Source organism: Cervus elaphus, chromosome 18 (genome assembly GCF_910594005.1).
Source record: "Cervus elaphus chromosome 18, mCerEla1.1, whole genome shotgun sequence".
Lineage (NCBI taxonomy): Eukaryota > Metazoa > Chordata > Mammalia > Artiodactyla > Cervidae > Cervus > Cervus elaphus.
The window spans coordinates 87,609,352-87,627,229 of record NC_057832.1 but is presented as its reverse complement, the minus strand read 5'-3'; the positions used below and the strand labels follow the sequence as shown (position 1 = coordinate 87,627,229).

The 17,878-nt window shown below is 37.3% G+C and overlaps 1 protein-coding gene across 4 annotated transcripts in view; it reads left to right on the top strand.

Annotated features, from left to right (window-relative positions):
• The window catches only part of SUGCT (succinyl-CoA:glutarate-CoA transferase), a 734,496-nt gene that overhangs the window by 267,621 nt on the left and 448,997 nt on the right, over positions 1-17,878 (top strand). For all 4 annotated transcript variants that reach the window (XR_006334867.1, XM_043871981.1, XM_043871983.1 and 1 more), the window contains exons 10-11: positions 259-330; positions 10,368-10,465. Coding sequence is in view for 3 of the 4 variants with exons in the window: in XM_043871981.1 (XP_043727916.1) it covers positions 259-330; positions 10,368-10,465 (170 nt within the window). In the remaining variant the exon portion in view is untranslated. The remainder of the gene's footprint in view (positions 1-258; positions 331-10,367; positions 10,466-17,878) is intronic.

Genomic DNA, 17,878 nt, shown 5'->3' with positions numbered 1-17,878 from the left:
TAAACCTCCAGTATTTTCCTTACTATTCTAAGTTACTCATTTTTCCTCCCTCCTCCAATGTTATAACGCTTGGTTGATGAGACAGGAAGTGCTTTGAGAACCTCAAATAACAGCTATCCAAATATAACAGAAAAATATACTAATTAGTTGATATTGAATTAATTAAGATTATTAACTTTAGAACAAGGTTTATATATAAATTTGAGTAATTAAAGCTATATAAAATTATATATTTATGTATGTATTTATTTATTTTAGGCTTTTAAAACCAAGGATGGATATCTTGTAGTTGGAGCAGGAAATAACCAACAGTTTGCAGCTGTGTGCAAGGTAATCTGTAATATTTGGACTATTTGGAATGGGTAGATAATATATACAACAATTCATTTTGCACAAAGCCAGGAAAATTCAATTTTGCCTGGAGGAGTGTTGCTAAATCTATGCTAAACTCAAGACTCCCTGTGTTAGCACCTTAAAGTGTGCCTATTTTATGCTTACAATGTTATGGACAGAGTCCAACTTAACACTTTTTTTTTTTTTTTATAAAATTGAAGTATATGACTGTTTTTAAGTGACGAATCATAGTAGTTTAAATTATATTAAAACCTAATCTGTCTACCAGTCCAAACAAAAAGGGAAAAAAAGTCATTGAAAAGGGTTTTTTAACACCAGGATTTTTTTTTTTTTCTGAGAAGAAGAAAGGAACAGAAGAACTAGGAAACAACCGGAAAACAATTAACAAAATAGCAATAAGTACATACTTATCAATAATTACTTTAAATGTAAGTGGACTAAGTTTACCATCAAAAGACATGGACTAAGACTAAAAACACAAGGCCTGGAAGAGTCTCACTTCAGGTATAAGGACACACACAGACTGAAAGTGGAGGGATGTAAAAAAAATATTTAATACAAATAGAAGCCAGAACAAAGCTGTGGTAGCAATACTTACATCCAACAAAAGAGACTTTAAAACAAAAACTGTGATAAGAGACAAAGAAGGGCATGGCGTACTGATAAAAGGATCAATCCAACAAGAGAATGTAATATTTGTATACTTATGCACCCAACATGAAAAAAGTGAAAGTGAAAGTCTCTCAGTTGTGTCCAACTCTTTGCAACCCCATGGACTATACAGTCCATGGAATTCTCCAGGCCAACATGGGAACACCTAAATATATAAAGCAAATATTTACAGACCTAAAGGGAGAACCAGACAGCAAAACAGTAGTAGTCGGGGACTTTACTACTCTGCTTACCTCAATGGACAGATCATCCAGACAGATAATCAATAAGGAAACACTGGTCTTAAATTAGACCAGATGACTAAACAGATTTATAGAGAACAGTCTATCTAAAAGCAATAGAATACACATTCTTTCTCAATTGCCCATGGAACATACTCCAGAATAAATCATATGTTAGGTTACAAAACAAGTCTTAATACATTTAAAAATATTGAGATCATATTAGGTATCTCTTCTGATCACAATATTATGAAACTAGAAACCAATTACAAGAAGACACCTGGAAAATCACAGATATGTGGAGATTAAACAACATGCTACTATAAAAATGACTGGAATCAATGAAGAAATAAAAAAAGAACAAAAAATACCTTGAGGGCTTCCTTGGTGGCTCAGTGGTAAAGAATCTGCCTTCCAATGCAGGAGACACAGTTCAATCCCTGATCCAGGAAGATCCCACATGCTGTGGAGCAACTAAGCCTGTGTGTCATAACTGTTGAGCTGTGCTTTAGAGCCCAGGAGCCACAACTACTGAGCTCACGTGCAGCAGCCACCGAAGCCTGCATGCCCTAGAGCCCATGCCCTGCAGCAGAGAAGCCCCTGTGATGAGAAGCCTGCACTCTGCAACTGGAGAGTAGCCCCCACTCACCACAGCTAGATAAAAGCTCATGCAGCAACAAAGGCCCGGCACAGCCAAAAATAAATACATGCTAAGACACTTCAGTCGTGTCCAACTCTTGGTGATCCTGTGGACTGTAGCCTGCCAGGCTCCTCTGTTCATGGGATTCTCCAAGAATACTGGAGTGGGTTGCCATTTCCTCCTGCAGGGGATCTTCCCGACCCAGGAATTGAATGCATGTCTCTTGCATCTCCTGCATTGGCAGGCAGGTTCTTTACCACTAATGCCACCTGGGAAGCCCAAAATAAATACCCCAAATTATAAAAAATACCTTGAGACAAATGAAAATGGAAATACAACATGGCAAAACTTATAGAGTGCAGCAAAAGCAATTCTAAGAGGAAGTTCATAGTGATAAATGACTACATCAAGAAAAAAGAAAAAACTTGAAGTAACAACCTATATTTACAGCTCAAGGAATTAGAAAAAGAATAAGCAAAGCTCAAAATTTGTAAAAGGAAGGGAAGAACAAAAGCAGAGTAGAAATAGAGTAAGAAGACAATAGAAAAGACCAGTGAAACCAAGCAAAGGCAACAAAAGCAAAATTAAACAAGTGGAACTCTATCAACATAAAGAGTCTGAACAGCAAGGGAAATCATTAATGAAATGAAAATGCAACCTACTGAATGGGAGAAAATATTTGTAAATCATATATGTGATAAGAGGCTAATATCCAAAATAGGTAAGAATTTATATAACTCAATAGGAAAAAATATCACACAATCCAATTAAAAAATGGGCAGAAGTTCTGAATAGACCATTTTCCAAAGACATAGAGATGGCTAATAGGTACATGTAAAGATGCTCAGTGGGAGAGAGACAATAAATAAAACTCCAAAATGATCCATGGTTAAATGTCATGCAGAGAATTAAAATAGACTACTTTGTTAAAATAGTGACTGGATTGTCAGGGGAAAGTCTCTTTTGAAGAAATAACCTTAAGATGAGATCTGAGTGATACTCGTAATGCAATAGTGATAAGATTTTTCAATATAAATATTAACATAAAATGTTTGCAATACTAATATAAACATAGTACTCAAAATTCACAAAAAAGCCTAGAAGTATTCCATAGTGCTAATACAGACTATATGGCTTAGTGGTAAAGGGTCCACCTGCCAGTGCAGGAGACAGGGTTTGATCCCTGGGTTGGAAAGATCCTCTGGAGTAGGAAATGGCAACCACTCTAGTATTCTTGCCTGGAAAATTCCATGGACAGAGCAGCCTGGTGGGCTACAGTCCATGGGGCCGCAAAGAGTTGAACACAACCGAGCATGCTTGCATGTATGCCAGGATAAAAGTGGGTTTTTCTTTTTTCTTCCTACTTCTATGAAGTGGTAAAATACAAAAATATGTTTAGCTGTTGTCCCCAGTTCCTTACACAGAATTCCTAAAAAATTCCGGAGTTTTCAAAGTGTCCCTTGTTTTTCATAGTAAGCCCCTTTCAATCACATCTGAGGTAACCTCACATTCTGCTGAGGTAACTTAGGATGGGGCCCCTAGATAGCCTCAGGATGGGTTGGTCACCAGATAGACCAACTGATCAGAGGATTGGAACTTTCAGCCCCACCTACCAACCTCCAGTAAGAGGGGAGAGGACTGGAGACTGAGCTCTGTGTAAACCCTTGAACTGTAAGATTCAGAGAGCTTCTGGTGAAGACATCAAGGTGGTGGGAGGGTGGTGGAGCATGGAAGCTCTGCACTCTCCTACCTCTGTGCATCTCTTCCATTTGGCCTTTGTAATAAACCAGTAGTGGTAAGTTAAAAAAAAAAAAAAAAGATTCTCAGTGTCAACTCATCAGGGAAAAGCCAGTTAAAACCACGGGATCTTACCTCACGCTTGTCCAGAATGGCTATCATAAAAAAAAAAAAAAAAACAGGAAAAAACAAATGTTGGTGAGGATGTGGAGAAAAGGGAATCCTTGTGCACTGTGGACGGAATTGTAAATTGGTGTCGCCCCTATGGAAAATATTTAAAAATAGAACTACCACATGATCCAGCAATTTCACTTATAGGTATATATCTGAAGAAAATGACAACACTAACTTGAAAAGATACATGCACTCCTGTGTTCATTGCAGCATTATTTATGATAGCTAGGATATGGAAGGGAAAAGGACTTTTTAATACCAGGATTTTTTTCTCTCTTTTTGTTTTAATCCCCAAAAGATCTAATTAGCCCCGAATATAATTGATCTACTATCAATGTATTTACCACTAGAAAATTTTTTCTTCAAAGTAGCCTTTGTTTAATAAGTACCTTTCTACAAAATTGATGTTTTAACTTTTTAGCAATTGTCATGTTAAAAATGTTGCTCCTACATAGATGTACATAAAGGTCTTGGAATCAGTAAAGTTGAAAATATTCTCAATTTTTAGCATTGCTTAGATAATGTTTTTATTTGATGTTTTTACTATTTATCCAATCTCTGGTTTTTTGTTTTTATTTAAGGCTTTAGTTTTCAGTTCATTTTTTAGAGTTCTAATCCCAGGCAATAATCTAGTTTAAAAATATATATATATATATATATATACATATATATATATGTAAATTTTAATTTTTCTTACATGTAGGGAAAGGCCTTACCTGTTGATTTTTTTTTCTGGTTGGGAAAGATTTTTTTTTTTTTGTACTAACCATACTACTGGTGAGCTTTTAGCTTTATTAAGGATGGCTGTGAATTCCTTAGAGGAGTCTTATTTATTGCAGTTAACTTATTATGTACAAAAATTATTTATTACTGTGCCTCTTTCATATGAGAGGTTAACGAGCACGGCTAAAAACCACAGCAAAGTGGTGGGAAGTATCACAGAGAAGGTGACAAATGGAGATAGTTCCTATTGCAGGAAGGGTTGGAGGTGGGAAAGAGGAGAGCTTTTATAATGGTGACTCTGAGTAAGTGTAGAGAAAATTGATTCAAACATTTGATCTGGGATCAAAGAACCTTTGTTATGAACGGTCAATGTTAAAAATATAAAACATACGGAAGCTGTTGCCTGTGAAGTCATTTGCGTACTCTGGCTGCAGAGATGTAAAAGCCAGTTCATCACTATAAACGAGGACAGATTTTTTTCCTGGGCCATATGTTTTGGAGTTTTCTCTTTCCAGAATCAGGATGGGGAGGGGGTAGAAATTACTGGTTGACATATTTTTCACTGTTGAAAATAACTGCACTGAATTCTTTTTATTTTTGATTCATTACTGCTGATCAGTTTCAAACTTTTGAACTTCCTCATAAATATCCATAAGAACTTTTTTTTTGGAAGAAGATTTTTATTTCAAAGCAGAATATTTACCATAAGTTTTAGTACTAAAATATGACTTATTGTTATGGTGTGTTATGACACATTTTTTAAAAAAGAGAATAGCAGAGAGGGCCTTGGAGAATGGCATACTTGACCTTGTTTTTACCATATGTGAGTAGGAATGATAATCCCTGTTATGAGCCATTAAGGCAGTATCTATAAAACTCTTTGAGATCCTCAGAAGAAAAGTTTTATATGTATGGCATTTTAATGTTATCTACATCATTTACTAGGGATCTTGAGCAAACATTGCAATCTGATTGACTTTTTCACCTTCATAATTATATCCTTACATGTAAACTTGTCCTAAAAACCTTTTCTGTTAAGGGGAAAAAAAAATCACCTTTCTTTATTTGATTCAAGATTCTCCCCCATCCCATTTATACTGAATGAGCTTTTCTAAGTTTTTTTTTTTAATTCAACTATTTTTATTACTGAGGGTGTTATAATTCAGTCTGGCCTTATAGAATATGAGGATCCAAATGTGATGACAATTTTGATCCCTATCAAAATTATTCTTTTGCCAAGTAAGTTTCATCATGAAAGATAGGGCAGCTCTACCTCCTGGGGAGAAATGTGGCAGTATTGTTTGCAATGAATGAGTAGAATTTACTTATGCTGGATCTCTTTTGAAAAGAGAATTTGATATACTGGTTGGTTAATACTCCTTGGGGAGGGTCCTATTAGAATGCTGTTATTGTCAGGGATTAGAGGGGAGTAAGAGCCTTGGGTTCAGGGGCTTGGGGTTCAGAAAATTTCCTGTATATAAAGTGAACCTTGGCTCATAACAAATCCTATTTTATGTCCCTTAACGTGATACAGAAGAGCAGGGAATGTGAGCATATGTAAGCTATTTTAAGCTGATTGATGCCAACACTAATGGGTATTCCTATTTGAAATACACTGACATCCTTTTAAAAGTCACAGAGACTGAAGGTTTCTTTTATTGGAGGCAATAATCATTGGTTCTCAACTTTTGCATGCATAGGAAATCTCCTTGAGCCCCTTCCCCATAGATTTTGACAAAGTATGTGAGGTGGGGTGCAGGAAACTTGAATTTTAATAAGCACTATAGTTGATTTTTTAGCAGGTGGTCTGAGGATATTATAATTCTAGGGCATTCTATGAGTCTTGAAGCCAGTCAGGTGATCTCTGGCAAGGTCATTTTTGCTAAGCATCTGTGTCCTCGTGATGAAATGAAGATTATGACATATAACTGTACTAATATATAACTTTTGGGGTTCTAGAAGAGATTTGGTAAGTCAGACAGTACAGTCCCTTGCTCAAAGTATGAACTTAATAAATGACCTTTCTAGTATGACCTAATTAGTATGCAGATTCTGGTTGTGGGTAAAATGGAGTTAGCACGTTTCTCCCTGTCTTCTTCACTTGACACAGTGAGAAAACCTGTACAGAATGCATCCAATATCCATAGGAGGACTTTGAAAAGTAATCAGTAGCAAGAAACTTAGTAAAGAACACCAGAAGTTTACAATAGCTCTAAACTGGCAGTAGGTTTACCAGTTTTCCCCTCTGATTATTCCTTTACGTGAACACAGCCTGAAATCTGGATGTGGGAATGGGGGACAGAGCTGACTTCCTGGAGATGCCCTTCTTCCTGGTGCGACAAGCATGAAAGTGAGCTCTAATGTCAGGGAGACAGTTTTTCCCTCTTCCTCATTTCCTCACACCCCAGCCTCCAAGCAGTCCTGTAGTGGCAGCAGCAGATGAGCAGGAGCCAGAACTCTGAGGAAGGGGACCTTTCCTATTTATTGCTGGGCTGTGATTCCAAAAGAGAGGGGTGAATCCTTGATGCATTTTTCCTCTGTCCTCCCACTGATTGACCTCTGCCCTGGAACTATGCTGAGGAGTCGGGTAACTAGAGGGAAGCCCTGGGGAACTGGAAAGAGGTTGCCAAGGTGGAAGAGCTTTAGAAAGTGATCTGTGAAGTTGCTTGTGAGCTCCTGTGCTCACTGCTGAGTTGCATGTGCGTTGATCTGATCCTAATCAGTACACCAGGGATGCTGAGAACTGGGTTAACAAATAGACAGCTTCTCAGATGGCAGTATGAGCCTTTGGTGGGTCACAGGCGGGACTGATTCAAAAGCCCGCAAAGGCTTTGAAAACTGAACTAACACTAGAACCAAAGCAAGTAGAAGCTAAGTTGGGACTTGTGGTCTGGATCTAACCAGGAGAATTTCTTGCTAAAAACAATAAAGCAAATGTTTTCTTTAGGATTTAAACAAGACCCAGAGGCTTGTAATATAATATTCAACATATCCAGGATACAACTCCCGATTACTCAGACTATGAAGATCCAGAACCTGAATGAGAAAAGACAATGGCAGTTCCAAGATAACACAGATGTGGGAAGGCATTCATGAAAATTTTGAAACACCATTTATAAAAATACTCCAATAAGCATTGCAGACACTATTGAAATAAATATTTAGAAAAGTAGAAATGTCTGGCACAGAAATGGAAGATAAGAAGAAGAACCAAGCAGATATTTTAGAACTGAAAAATACAACCACCAAATACAGGAAGAAACACCTCATTAAATGAGCGCAGTAACACAATGGAGGTAACAGAGGAGACAGTCAAGGGACTTAAAGATGGATAAATATTGGGTTGACCAAAAAGTTCATTTGGGTTTTTCCATACCATTTAATGGAAACCTGAACAAACTTTCTGGTCAACTCAATAGAAATTATTCAGTCTGAATAACATAGAGGAAAAAAGTTCCTTCCCCAAAAGGAAAGAAAGAACACATATCCAGGACCTGTGGGACAATAACAAAAAAGTCTAACATTTATGTCATTGTAGTCCCAGGAGGAGAGAAGAAAAAAACATACTGAAAAAACAGTTGAAAAAATAATGGATGGAAACTTCCCAAATTTAGTGAATGATAGAAATCTACAGATTTAATAATTTCAGCAAGTCCCAAATAAGATAAATCCACATAAATCCATGCCTAAGCACATAAAAATATTACTGCTGAAAACTAAAGAAACATTTGAAAGCACCTAGAGAAACTGACCTATTACCTTTGGGGGAACGTGACTCGAGTAATTGCAGATTTCTTGTCAGAAACTCTTGTCAGATTTCTTGTCTTGACAAGATTTCTTGTCAGAACCTAGAGAGAAGTTGCACAGAATGTTTAAAGAGCTGAAAGGAAAGAGCTGTCAATGCAGAATTCTATATCTAATGGGAATATCTTTGAGAAACCAAAGTTAAGTAGATAACTTCCCCTACCTTCCCCCCTTTTTCCCATCCTTCTTTTCAAAAATATTTTTTTAATTGGATTAAAAAAAATATTTATTTATTTTTGCTCATACATGTGGCATGTGGAATGTTAGTTCCCCAAACAGGGATTGAACCCACAGCCCCTGCCTTGGAAGCACAGAACTTTAACCACTGGACCACCAGGAAAGCCCCCATCCTTCTTTTTTTGAACAAACACGTTTTATTATTTCTTTGGGGAGAAACAGTACCTACTTGGAGTAGTTCACATTTATTTAATGCTACTGGGTCAAGTACTTTCACTTGCATTGTTTCATTTTGTCCCAGGCAGCATTCTATTTCAAGCTCCTAAAGCACAGTTATGACTGCAGCACTTGAAGCAGTCTCTCTAGAAAGTTCTGAATGCTAGCAAAGTGGGACAGAAGGATCATTACTTTACCCACTATTTAACATCAACTATCAAAGAGAAAGGAAGTCTAATAAGTCAAATTTTAAGAAGGATACATGAATGCATCCCGGTTACCATTGAGGGCAAACACTGAATAGTTTTTTTTATGACACTTACAGTATATTCTGAGTGAGAACACATTTATAAATTTAACATGAGGGCTAGTGAAGACACTTGCTTTTTCTTGAAATGACTTATTCAGTCTTAGCAGAAGAGGGTGGGGCTCAATTCCTGGATAAGCCTTGAGGCCAATTCTGGGATCAGGTGTGGTGACAGGGAGATTTTTAGAAAGGGCACTGTATGTAGCGTCACTTTTTAAAATCCAGGAGAGTAATGCTGTCTTTATTATTCCTCAAGGAAATGAATAAGTGGAACTTGTGAAAGAGAAATTGTACTGTTGAGATGTTCTCTTACCTTCAGGGAATCTTCTTCACTTCTCTCTCCTTTGTAAGATGATTAATGACTTGATTTTATTTAAACTGTGGGAAACAAATGAAACCATTAAGTGTTTATATTTAAACCAAATACATTAATAGAGGTAGTGAAACTTTCTGTAGGCCACATGGCCTGCTCCAGCCCATAAATGCTCCTTTGGACTTTCCAACACAACTGCCAAACACTGCCTCCACACATTCTTTTTAAAACTTCTTTTCCATTCCAAATCCACTTGGTACTTTCATTATGGTCTTGTTAAAATTGCAAGATGTCCACTGGGACTTACAAGATAGATTTTCCCTTTATTGAGGAGGAGCAAAAGAGGAAGTATATAAAAGCATTTCTATTTGTTATTCCTTCAGGGAGTCATATTAAAGAAAAATAGTGACAATTCTATAGGAAGAATATCTTTTAATTTGACATTGTTTTAATGGCGAGCATTTGAGGTCAGTGTGCTTGCCTCCCCTTGATTTTAGCACCTTGTACAACATCCTGGATAGGACTACTGGGACAGATAATATTATTTTATTTACATGTGGAACAAATAAGGGAATGTACCTAAAAGATATATGTTGATTATAGGCTTGATGTAAGTGCAGACATGCACTTATGATATTTGTTCTTGGAATTAGGTCTGTTTTACCCAATTTTGTACCCATAGCCCAGTTTCCTCTAGACAAGACTTACTGTGAGAATCTAATAACTCCTTTCCTATCTCTCATAAATAGGTACAAGATATTATGGGGGTCTGAGAACTTTTCCTGTGTTCCTATATGTAGATACCTGTTTAAATGTAGTTAAAAACTTCTTAAAGATGACAAACTCAGTCACCAGTATGACCCATCCTAGTTGCATGATCCTCCCCTATAAATATATCCATGTTAAGAGGTATAAAGCCTAGCAAGGAATGGTCTTGGGGATGGAGTGGTAGGCCCTGAACTCTAGTACCCAGAGGCAGGTACACAAAAATTTTGTGGGTTACACTTTAAAATTATTTTTCCCTTTTAGATCTTGAATTTGCCTGAACTGATCAATGATTCCAAGTACAGAACTAACCACCTTCGGGTACAGAATAGAAAAGAACTTATTAAAATATTATCAACACGGTAAGCTTGGCTCTACTCTGTACATTTAAGAATTAATATGTTACTAGCATTTATCTGGTATTTTTTGGTGTTCTCTTCAGCTTATTTAGATTAACTTAAAAGTATCTTTCATTTCACAGAATTGGTTAGTGGAAATATGTTTTAAAGCTATGTTTTACTTTGTCTGAAAGCATTTCACATGTCTTATAAAGTACTGTATCATAACAATGATATAAATAAGAGTCAAAATAACTTGAATAAAGTTGCTTCTCTATGGTATGTGTTTGGCTTTAGTTGATCATAAATAGGAACAGTAATAATTCAACATCATTTTTTACCTTTACTGTATGAAATGCTCTCATATATAAGCTCATTTAAACCTTATAATAATCCTGTGAGAGAAGTTCTATCATTCTTACTTTACAGATAAGGAAACTGAGACAAGGGAGGTTTAGTCAAGAGTTTGTTGGCTTTTCTGAGCCTCTTCTGTGTGTAGTTTGTCATGATGATGTTTTAGAAATGGCAGATCGAGTTATGGCTCATAAAGGATTAATGCTAATCAGAGTATTTGATTTCTAAATTATTTCATTCATGTCAGGTTATGCTTTTGTTAAAACCTATACCAGTGTTTCAAGTTTGCCCCAGAAAAAGTTAATAATTCATACTTTTTCCTATCAGTTTTACTTTTGTTTACATCTAAACTTCTCAATCTAAAGGAATAGAATGTGGTTTTTGTAGGACTAAATACCCATATGTACTGTTCTTCAGTATGGAATGTTTGCTGTCATCACAACAGTAAACTAAGAACTTTTGTTCAAATAACCATGTCTTGTCTTTTGAAAAAGGCCCTTGTGTTTCCATGTAGCATGGACATATCAAACCTCTTAGGCTCACATATATTTAGAACAAACTAATTATTACCACTGAGGATGTGAGGGAGGGGCAGTATAGGAGTTGGAGACTGGGAGGTATAGCCTATTGAGTACAAGATAGGCTACACGGATGTATTGAACAACATGGGGAATATAGCCAATACTTTGTAATAACTAAATGGAATGTAAGTTATTTAAAATAGATAATCAACCAGGACCTACTTTAAAAAAAGAAAGACAAACAAGGGGACTTGCCTGGCAATCCAGTGATTAAGACTTCACCTTCCAATGCAGGGAGAGCAGGTTCAATTCCTGGTCAGGGAACTAAGATCCCACATGCCTTGTGGTCAAAAAACTAAAACATAAAGTAGAAGCAACACTGTAACAAATTCAATAAAGACTTGAATAGTCCACATAAAAAAATACTAAAACAAACACACAAACAAAACTTCTTAGAAAAAAACTTCTAATGTTACATTTATTTCTGTTCCCTTATCTGGGGATTTCTACATGAGTCAGCATTTATTACCTACTTGGTCTTTCCTGGATTTTAAGCACTTCTCTGCACTGCCGGTATCTCTTCCTTCAATCAATGAGGCCTCTGTGTATGGGACTGATATGCACAGAAGAGGGGAATGAGAATTGGGCTCCCCTTATTTGGTCATTAGTTAAATAAAACTCAGATTCTACTGCAAAGCCAGAGAGCCCTCAGTCATTAACCTTTCACCCAATGAGAATCAGCCATTTAGCTCTGCTTTTTGCCTCTTTGCCTCTCATGCAGTTTTTAATTCGTTAATATGACTTTTTCCTTTCACACAACGGTTACCAAGTTTCAATAATAGACACTTGTGAGAACCTTATCAAAAGCTCTTTGATAGTCTAAATAAATCATATCCATGCTGTGAGAAGAGTGAACCCAAGAAAAATACAAAACCTAGGCAGATGCAAGTATCCTCTTGTTTCTGAATTGTCAGCCCTTTTATAACTTTAAGAACTACAAACTTATTGGTTTCCTATGTCCTAAAACTTAATTTCTTTGCTAAATTCTGTTATAGAATTCTGCTCTGTACAGACTTTTAACATCTGTAACAGTTTAATTTCTAATTTCTCTCTTTGGGGTAAATTAAATAACCTGACACCTTCTTCTTCCTACTCTTGTATACCCAGAAGTGGGAGTTTCAGCATTTTAGATCCCGTAGGTTCTTGTGTCTTTATTCAGACTTTAGGAACCAAACTTGTAAAGAAGAGGCTAAAGAGTAGTCTTAAGAGAGGAAACTTGATCGAGGAGGTCCCATCATCATACAACCTGCCGTTAAAACACAGACTACTACTACAAGGCCCTTGGTTGCTGGGGGCCAGAGTCCCTGCTCTCTTTAATTGTATGGATGTATTTTGGTGGTACTTTGTGGGATGCAGTTCTTCAGTCTCTTCTCAAGTCTCGTCTTCTCCATGGTGGATCAAATAGTAATGACCAGGGAAGATTAGCATATTGGTTTAGTCCCTTTGATAACCTTTTCATTTGTTTTTCTGAACAAATATCCATGGATTCATTAGTACCATTAATTACTGGGATTTCATAAGTATGTGTTGGTCGCTCAGTCATGTCCAACTCTTTGCAACCCCATGGACTATAGCCTGCCGGGCTCCTCTGTCCATGGAATTCTCCAGGCGAGAATACTGGAGTGGATTGCCATTTTTTCCTCCATGGGATCTTCGTGACACAGGGCTTGAATCTACTGTGTTGCAGTCAGATTCTTTACCAGCTGAGTCACCAGGGAAGCCCTGGCTTTCAGAAGTCTCTGTGAAAAATATCTCATTTTCATGATTTTATGTTTTTCTAATATTCAAAATATTAGTGGCTCTATATTAATTAGAGGATTAAATCTGGCTATTTTAGTTTGACATTATGGCCTTCCACAATCTGACATGACCTTTCCTTTCCACCTTTTCTCACTGTAAAGAATAGTATAGAGAAGTGAGTTCAGAGAGAGAGAGTGGGGGCGGGGGATGGCAGGACCATCATGCTGTAAAAGTTCCAATAGACTTTATGATAAAGGAGTTCCTTAAACTTGAGAAACAAAGGAAAGTATTTGACCATAAAATGAGATAGCTTATCAACAACTTTTATTTTCTGTCTAAACTGATGATAGATCTTTTTTTTCTGTCCAATTTTATTGAGATATAATTGATATATAATGTTGTATTAGTTTAAGGCATACTGATACTAGTTTGATATGTGTATATATTCTGAAATGATGACCATAATAAGTTTTGGTTAACATCTATCATATCAGAGTTACAAATCTTTTTTTACCCTCGTGATGAGAACTTTTAAGATCTGCTCTCTTAGCAACCATCAAATACAATCCAGTATTATTACCTATAGTCACCATTGTTATTGTTGTTTAGTAGCTAAGTCACATCTGACTCTTTGTGGCCCCATGAACTGTAGCCCATCAGGCTTCTCTGTCCATGGGATTTCCGTGCGAAGTATACTGGAGTGGGTTGCCATTTCCTTCCCTGGGAAATCTTCCTGATCCAGGGACAGAACCCACGTCTCCTGCATTACAGGTAGGTTCTTTACCGCTGAGCCACCAGGGAAGCCCAAAGTCACCACACTGTGTATTATATCCTCAGGAGTTATTTATCTTGTAACTGGAAGTTTGTACCTTTTGACCACCTTCACCTATTTTCCTGATCCTGAAGAGATGTCTTGAAGGGAATACTCTAGCTGGGAGAGTTCAAAATTTTTGAACAATTTAGAGTCAGCAAGCATTCTCATCACATGAAGAGACTTGAGGGACTCAGGAGTTTCAGCGGACCATGCTTCTCCATTGTTCATTCTCTTACTCATCTATTTAGTCCGTTTGTTGACTATCTACTATGTGCCAGTGACTGTTTTGAGCCCTATGAAAATGACATTAAAAAACCAACATAAAAATTCCTATATTCCTGGGTTTTCATTAAAATAAACCTTGCAGACTTTCTATAAGACTTGTAGGGCCTCTTCCATAAAAACACTTGTTTTGATATGCCTCAGAAGTTAGTTATTCATATTTTTCATATAAGCTTTTTGTAAATTTTGCTTCATAAAAGTAATGCAGCTACAGGCTATTAATTATTAATTATTTATTTTTTTATATAATTGTTAATTTTGTACAGAAGAACTGTACAAAAAAGATCTTCATGACCCAGATAATCATGATGGTGTGATCACTCACCTACAGCCAGACATCCTGGAATGTGAAGTCAAGTGGGCCTTAGGAAGCATCTCTATGAACAAAGCTAGTGGAGGTGATGGAATTCCAGTTGAGCTATTTCAAATCCTGAAAGATGATGCTGTGAAAGTGCTGCACTCTATATGCCCGCAAATTTGGAAAACTCGGCAGTGGCCACAGGATTGGAAAAGGTCAGTTTTCATTCCAGTCCCTAAGAAAGGCAATGCCAAAGAATGCTCAAACTACCGCACAATTGCACTCATCTCACATGCTAGTAAAGTAATTCTTAAAATTCTCCAAGAAAGGCTTCAGCAATACGTGAACTGTGAACTTCCAGATGTTCAAGCTAGTTTTAGAAAAGGCAGAGGAACCAGAGGTCAAATTGCCAACATCCACTGGATCATCAAAAGAGCAAGAGAGTTCCAGAAAAAAGTCTATTTCTGCTTTATTGAATATGCCAAAGCCTTTGGCTGTGTGGATCACAACAAACTGTGGAAAATTCTGAAAGAGATGGACACACCAGACCACCTGACCTGTCTCTTGAGAAACCTGTATGCAGGTCAGAAAGCAACAGTTAGAACTGGACATGGAACAACAGACTGGTTCCAAATAGGAAAAGGAGTACGTCAAGGCTGTATATTGTCACCCTGCTTATTTAACTTATATGCAGAGTACATCATGAGAAATGCTGGGCTGGAGGAAGTACAAGCTGGAATGAAGATTGCTGGGAGAAATATCAATAACCTCAGATATGCAGATGACACCACCCTTATGGCAGAAAATGAAGAAGAACTAAAGAGCCTCTTGAAAGTGAAAGAGGAGAGTGAAAAAGTTGGCTTAAAGCTCAACATTCAGAAAACTAAGATCATGGCATCTGGTCCCATCACTTCATGGCAAATAGATGGAGAAATAGTGGGAAAAAGGGCTGACTTTATTTTTCTGGGCTCCAAAATTACTGCAGATTGTGACTGCAGCCATGAAATTAAAAGATGTTTACACCTTGGAAGGAAAGTTATGACCAACCTAGACAGCATACTAAAAAGCATAGACATTACTTTGCCAACAAAGGTCCATCTAGTCAAGGGTATGGTTTTTCCAGCAGTCATGTATGGATGTGAGAGTTGTACTATAAAGAAAGCTGAGCACCGAAGAATTGATGCTTTTGAACTGTGCTATTGGAGAAGACTCTTGAGAGTCCCTTGGACTGCAAGGAGATCCAATCAGTCCATCCTAAAGGAGATCAGTCCTGGGTGTTCTTTGGAGGGACTGATGTTGAAGCTGAAACTCCAGTACTTTGGCCACTTGATGCAAAGAGCTGACTCATTTGAAAAGACCCTGATGCTGGGAAAGATTGAGGGCTGGAGGAGAAGGGGACAGAGGATGAGATGGTTGGATGGCATCACCGAATCAATGGACATGTGTTTGGGTAGACTCTGTATGTTGGTGATGGAGAGAGAGGCCTGGCGTGCTGCAGTTCATGGGGTTGCTGAGAGTCAGACACGACTGAGCAACTGAACTGAACTGAATTATTCATTGTCCTTTTTTTGGAGCATGTTATAGTGCACATGCTACAAATTTTGTATGTGTGGTTTTCCTATCATTTCTATAGAAGAGCATTTTTTTTTGGGTAACATTAGCTACATTGCCATGTGAATATGCCATGCTTTTTCTAGTCTGCTATTAAATATTATGTCATAAAACTTTCCCTTGATGCTCATAGACACTTTTTTCTGCCTGTATTTTGTTTTAGAAAATCTTCAAAATATATAAAAATGTAGAGGATTTGTTAGAGTGAATTTGCATTTTAGGCAACTTAAAAAAACTGTACTATGATGGACTCAGTATTTATTAAAAAAAGAAAAAAACAAGAAACTTCTTACCCCTTTCATCTAACTTGATATCCAAAAGTGGAAACAAAAGCATTTATGGATTTTTACAAACCCTGCTCTCCTAAATACACATGAAGTTTCCCTCTTGGGTTTCAAAATCTTCCATCCAAAGCATTTTTACCAAGTTTCAATTAATTTCCTGAGTAATTTCCCAAAGTAACTTTCCTGCCTATGGCAAGCATTCACTTAAATGTTTTAGAATCTGGTAATTCTCTTTGAGTTCTCTGAAATTTATAAATTCTTTAGAAAGTGCCTACCAGAAATGTCAGTCACTTACCTCACTTTTCTGTTATTCTTGCTAAATTCAGTTTGACGCTACTCTCTGAGCGTGGTCCGGCCCATTCAGGAAAGCAGCTGCATGTTTTTGTCATCAGCTGGGTTTTCCACAGCCAGCACACACACAATCCCCCTCAAGTGCTCTCAGGTGTTACTATTCCCCAACTGTCGCCATGAGCACTTCTTTTTTTTTTTTTAATTTAAAGGTGGAAGGCTTTCCCCTTGAGCTTGCCATTTTATCCAGGGTGTTGCAGAAAGTCTATTTACCCAGCTGCTAAGACCAAAAACGAGATGAAGCTAAAGCATGTTAAAAGTCAGTCCCCAGCTAAAATAGGGAAGAAAAGATATAATGGAGACTCATCCAGGGCCTGTTACAACAAGCCCCTTCTTTGCAAAGCTAAGGAGCAACAAACTCCTCTCCTGTGCCACCTACATGCAGTACCAGCATTTTTGCAATAGTTCAGACCTTGTAGGAGAGACTGACAATCACGATGTGTATTGATGCTAAGAAGACAAGATTAAGATGATGTATTAGTAGCTGGGGAGAAACAGTAGGAAGGCATGAAATGAAGAGGAAGGAAAGGAGAAATGAAGGGGAAAATAGAAATACAATTCCCTTTATTCCTCCCCCTTCCTCTCTTCATTTCTAGTGGCCACTGACTATATGCCCTTGTCCTGTAGATGCAGAGATGATAGAAGTGGTGGGCTCTTGGTCTAAGTAGGAAAACAAACAAATAAAGCAATGAACTAAGTAGTGTGTGTGAAGTCCCACTGTGCACATACACGCAGGGTGCTACGAGCTCAGAGAAGGGGCGGTTCCCTCAATTTGGGCAAGTCAGGGAAGGCTTCCTGTAGGCGGTGTCACCTGAAATTAGTCTTAAAGGACAAATAGTAATAGGCAGGTAAAGAAAAAAAATAGTTCAAAAGAGGCAATATCAAACTGAGTGTAATTTTTTACAGAGAAAAAAAATAATCATAGGAGAAGAAAAGAAAGTAGCTTGGAAAAAAACTGATAACAACTTTTAAATTGCTTTTTGAAAAATGCCACACATATTAAGGAAGTGTATATCAGTACAGTCCTGGTGAAGGCACTCCTAAAATGTTGGTTGTACTAGGTTGTCATAAATAAAATGGCAGTGTCAGATAAATTACCTTTTATTTTTAAAGTACTGTGGCAAT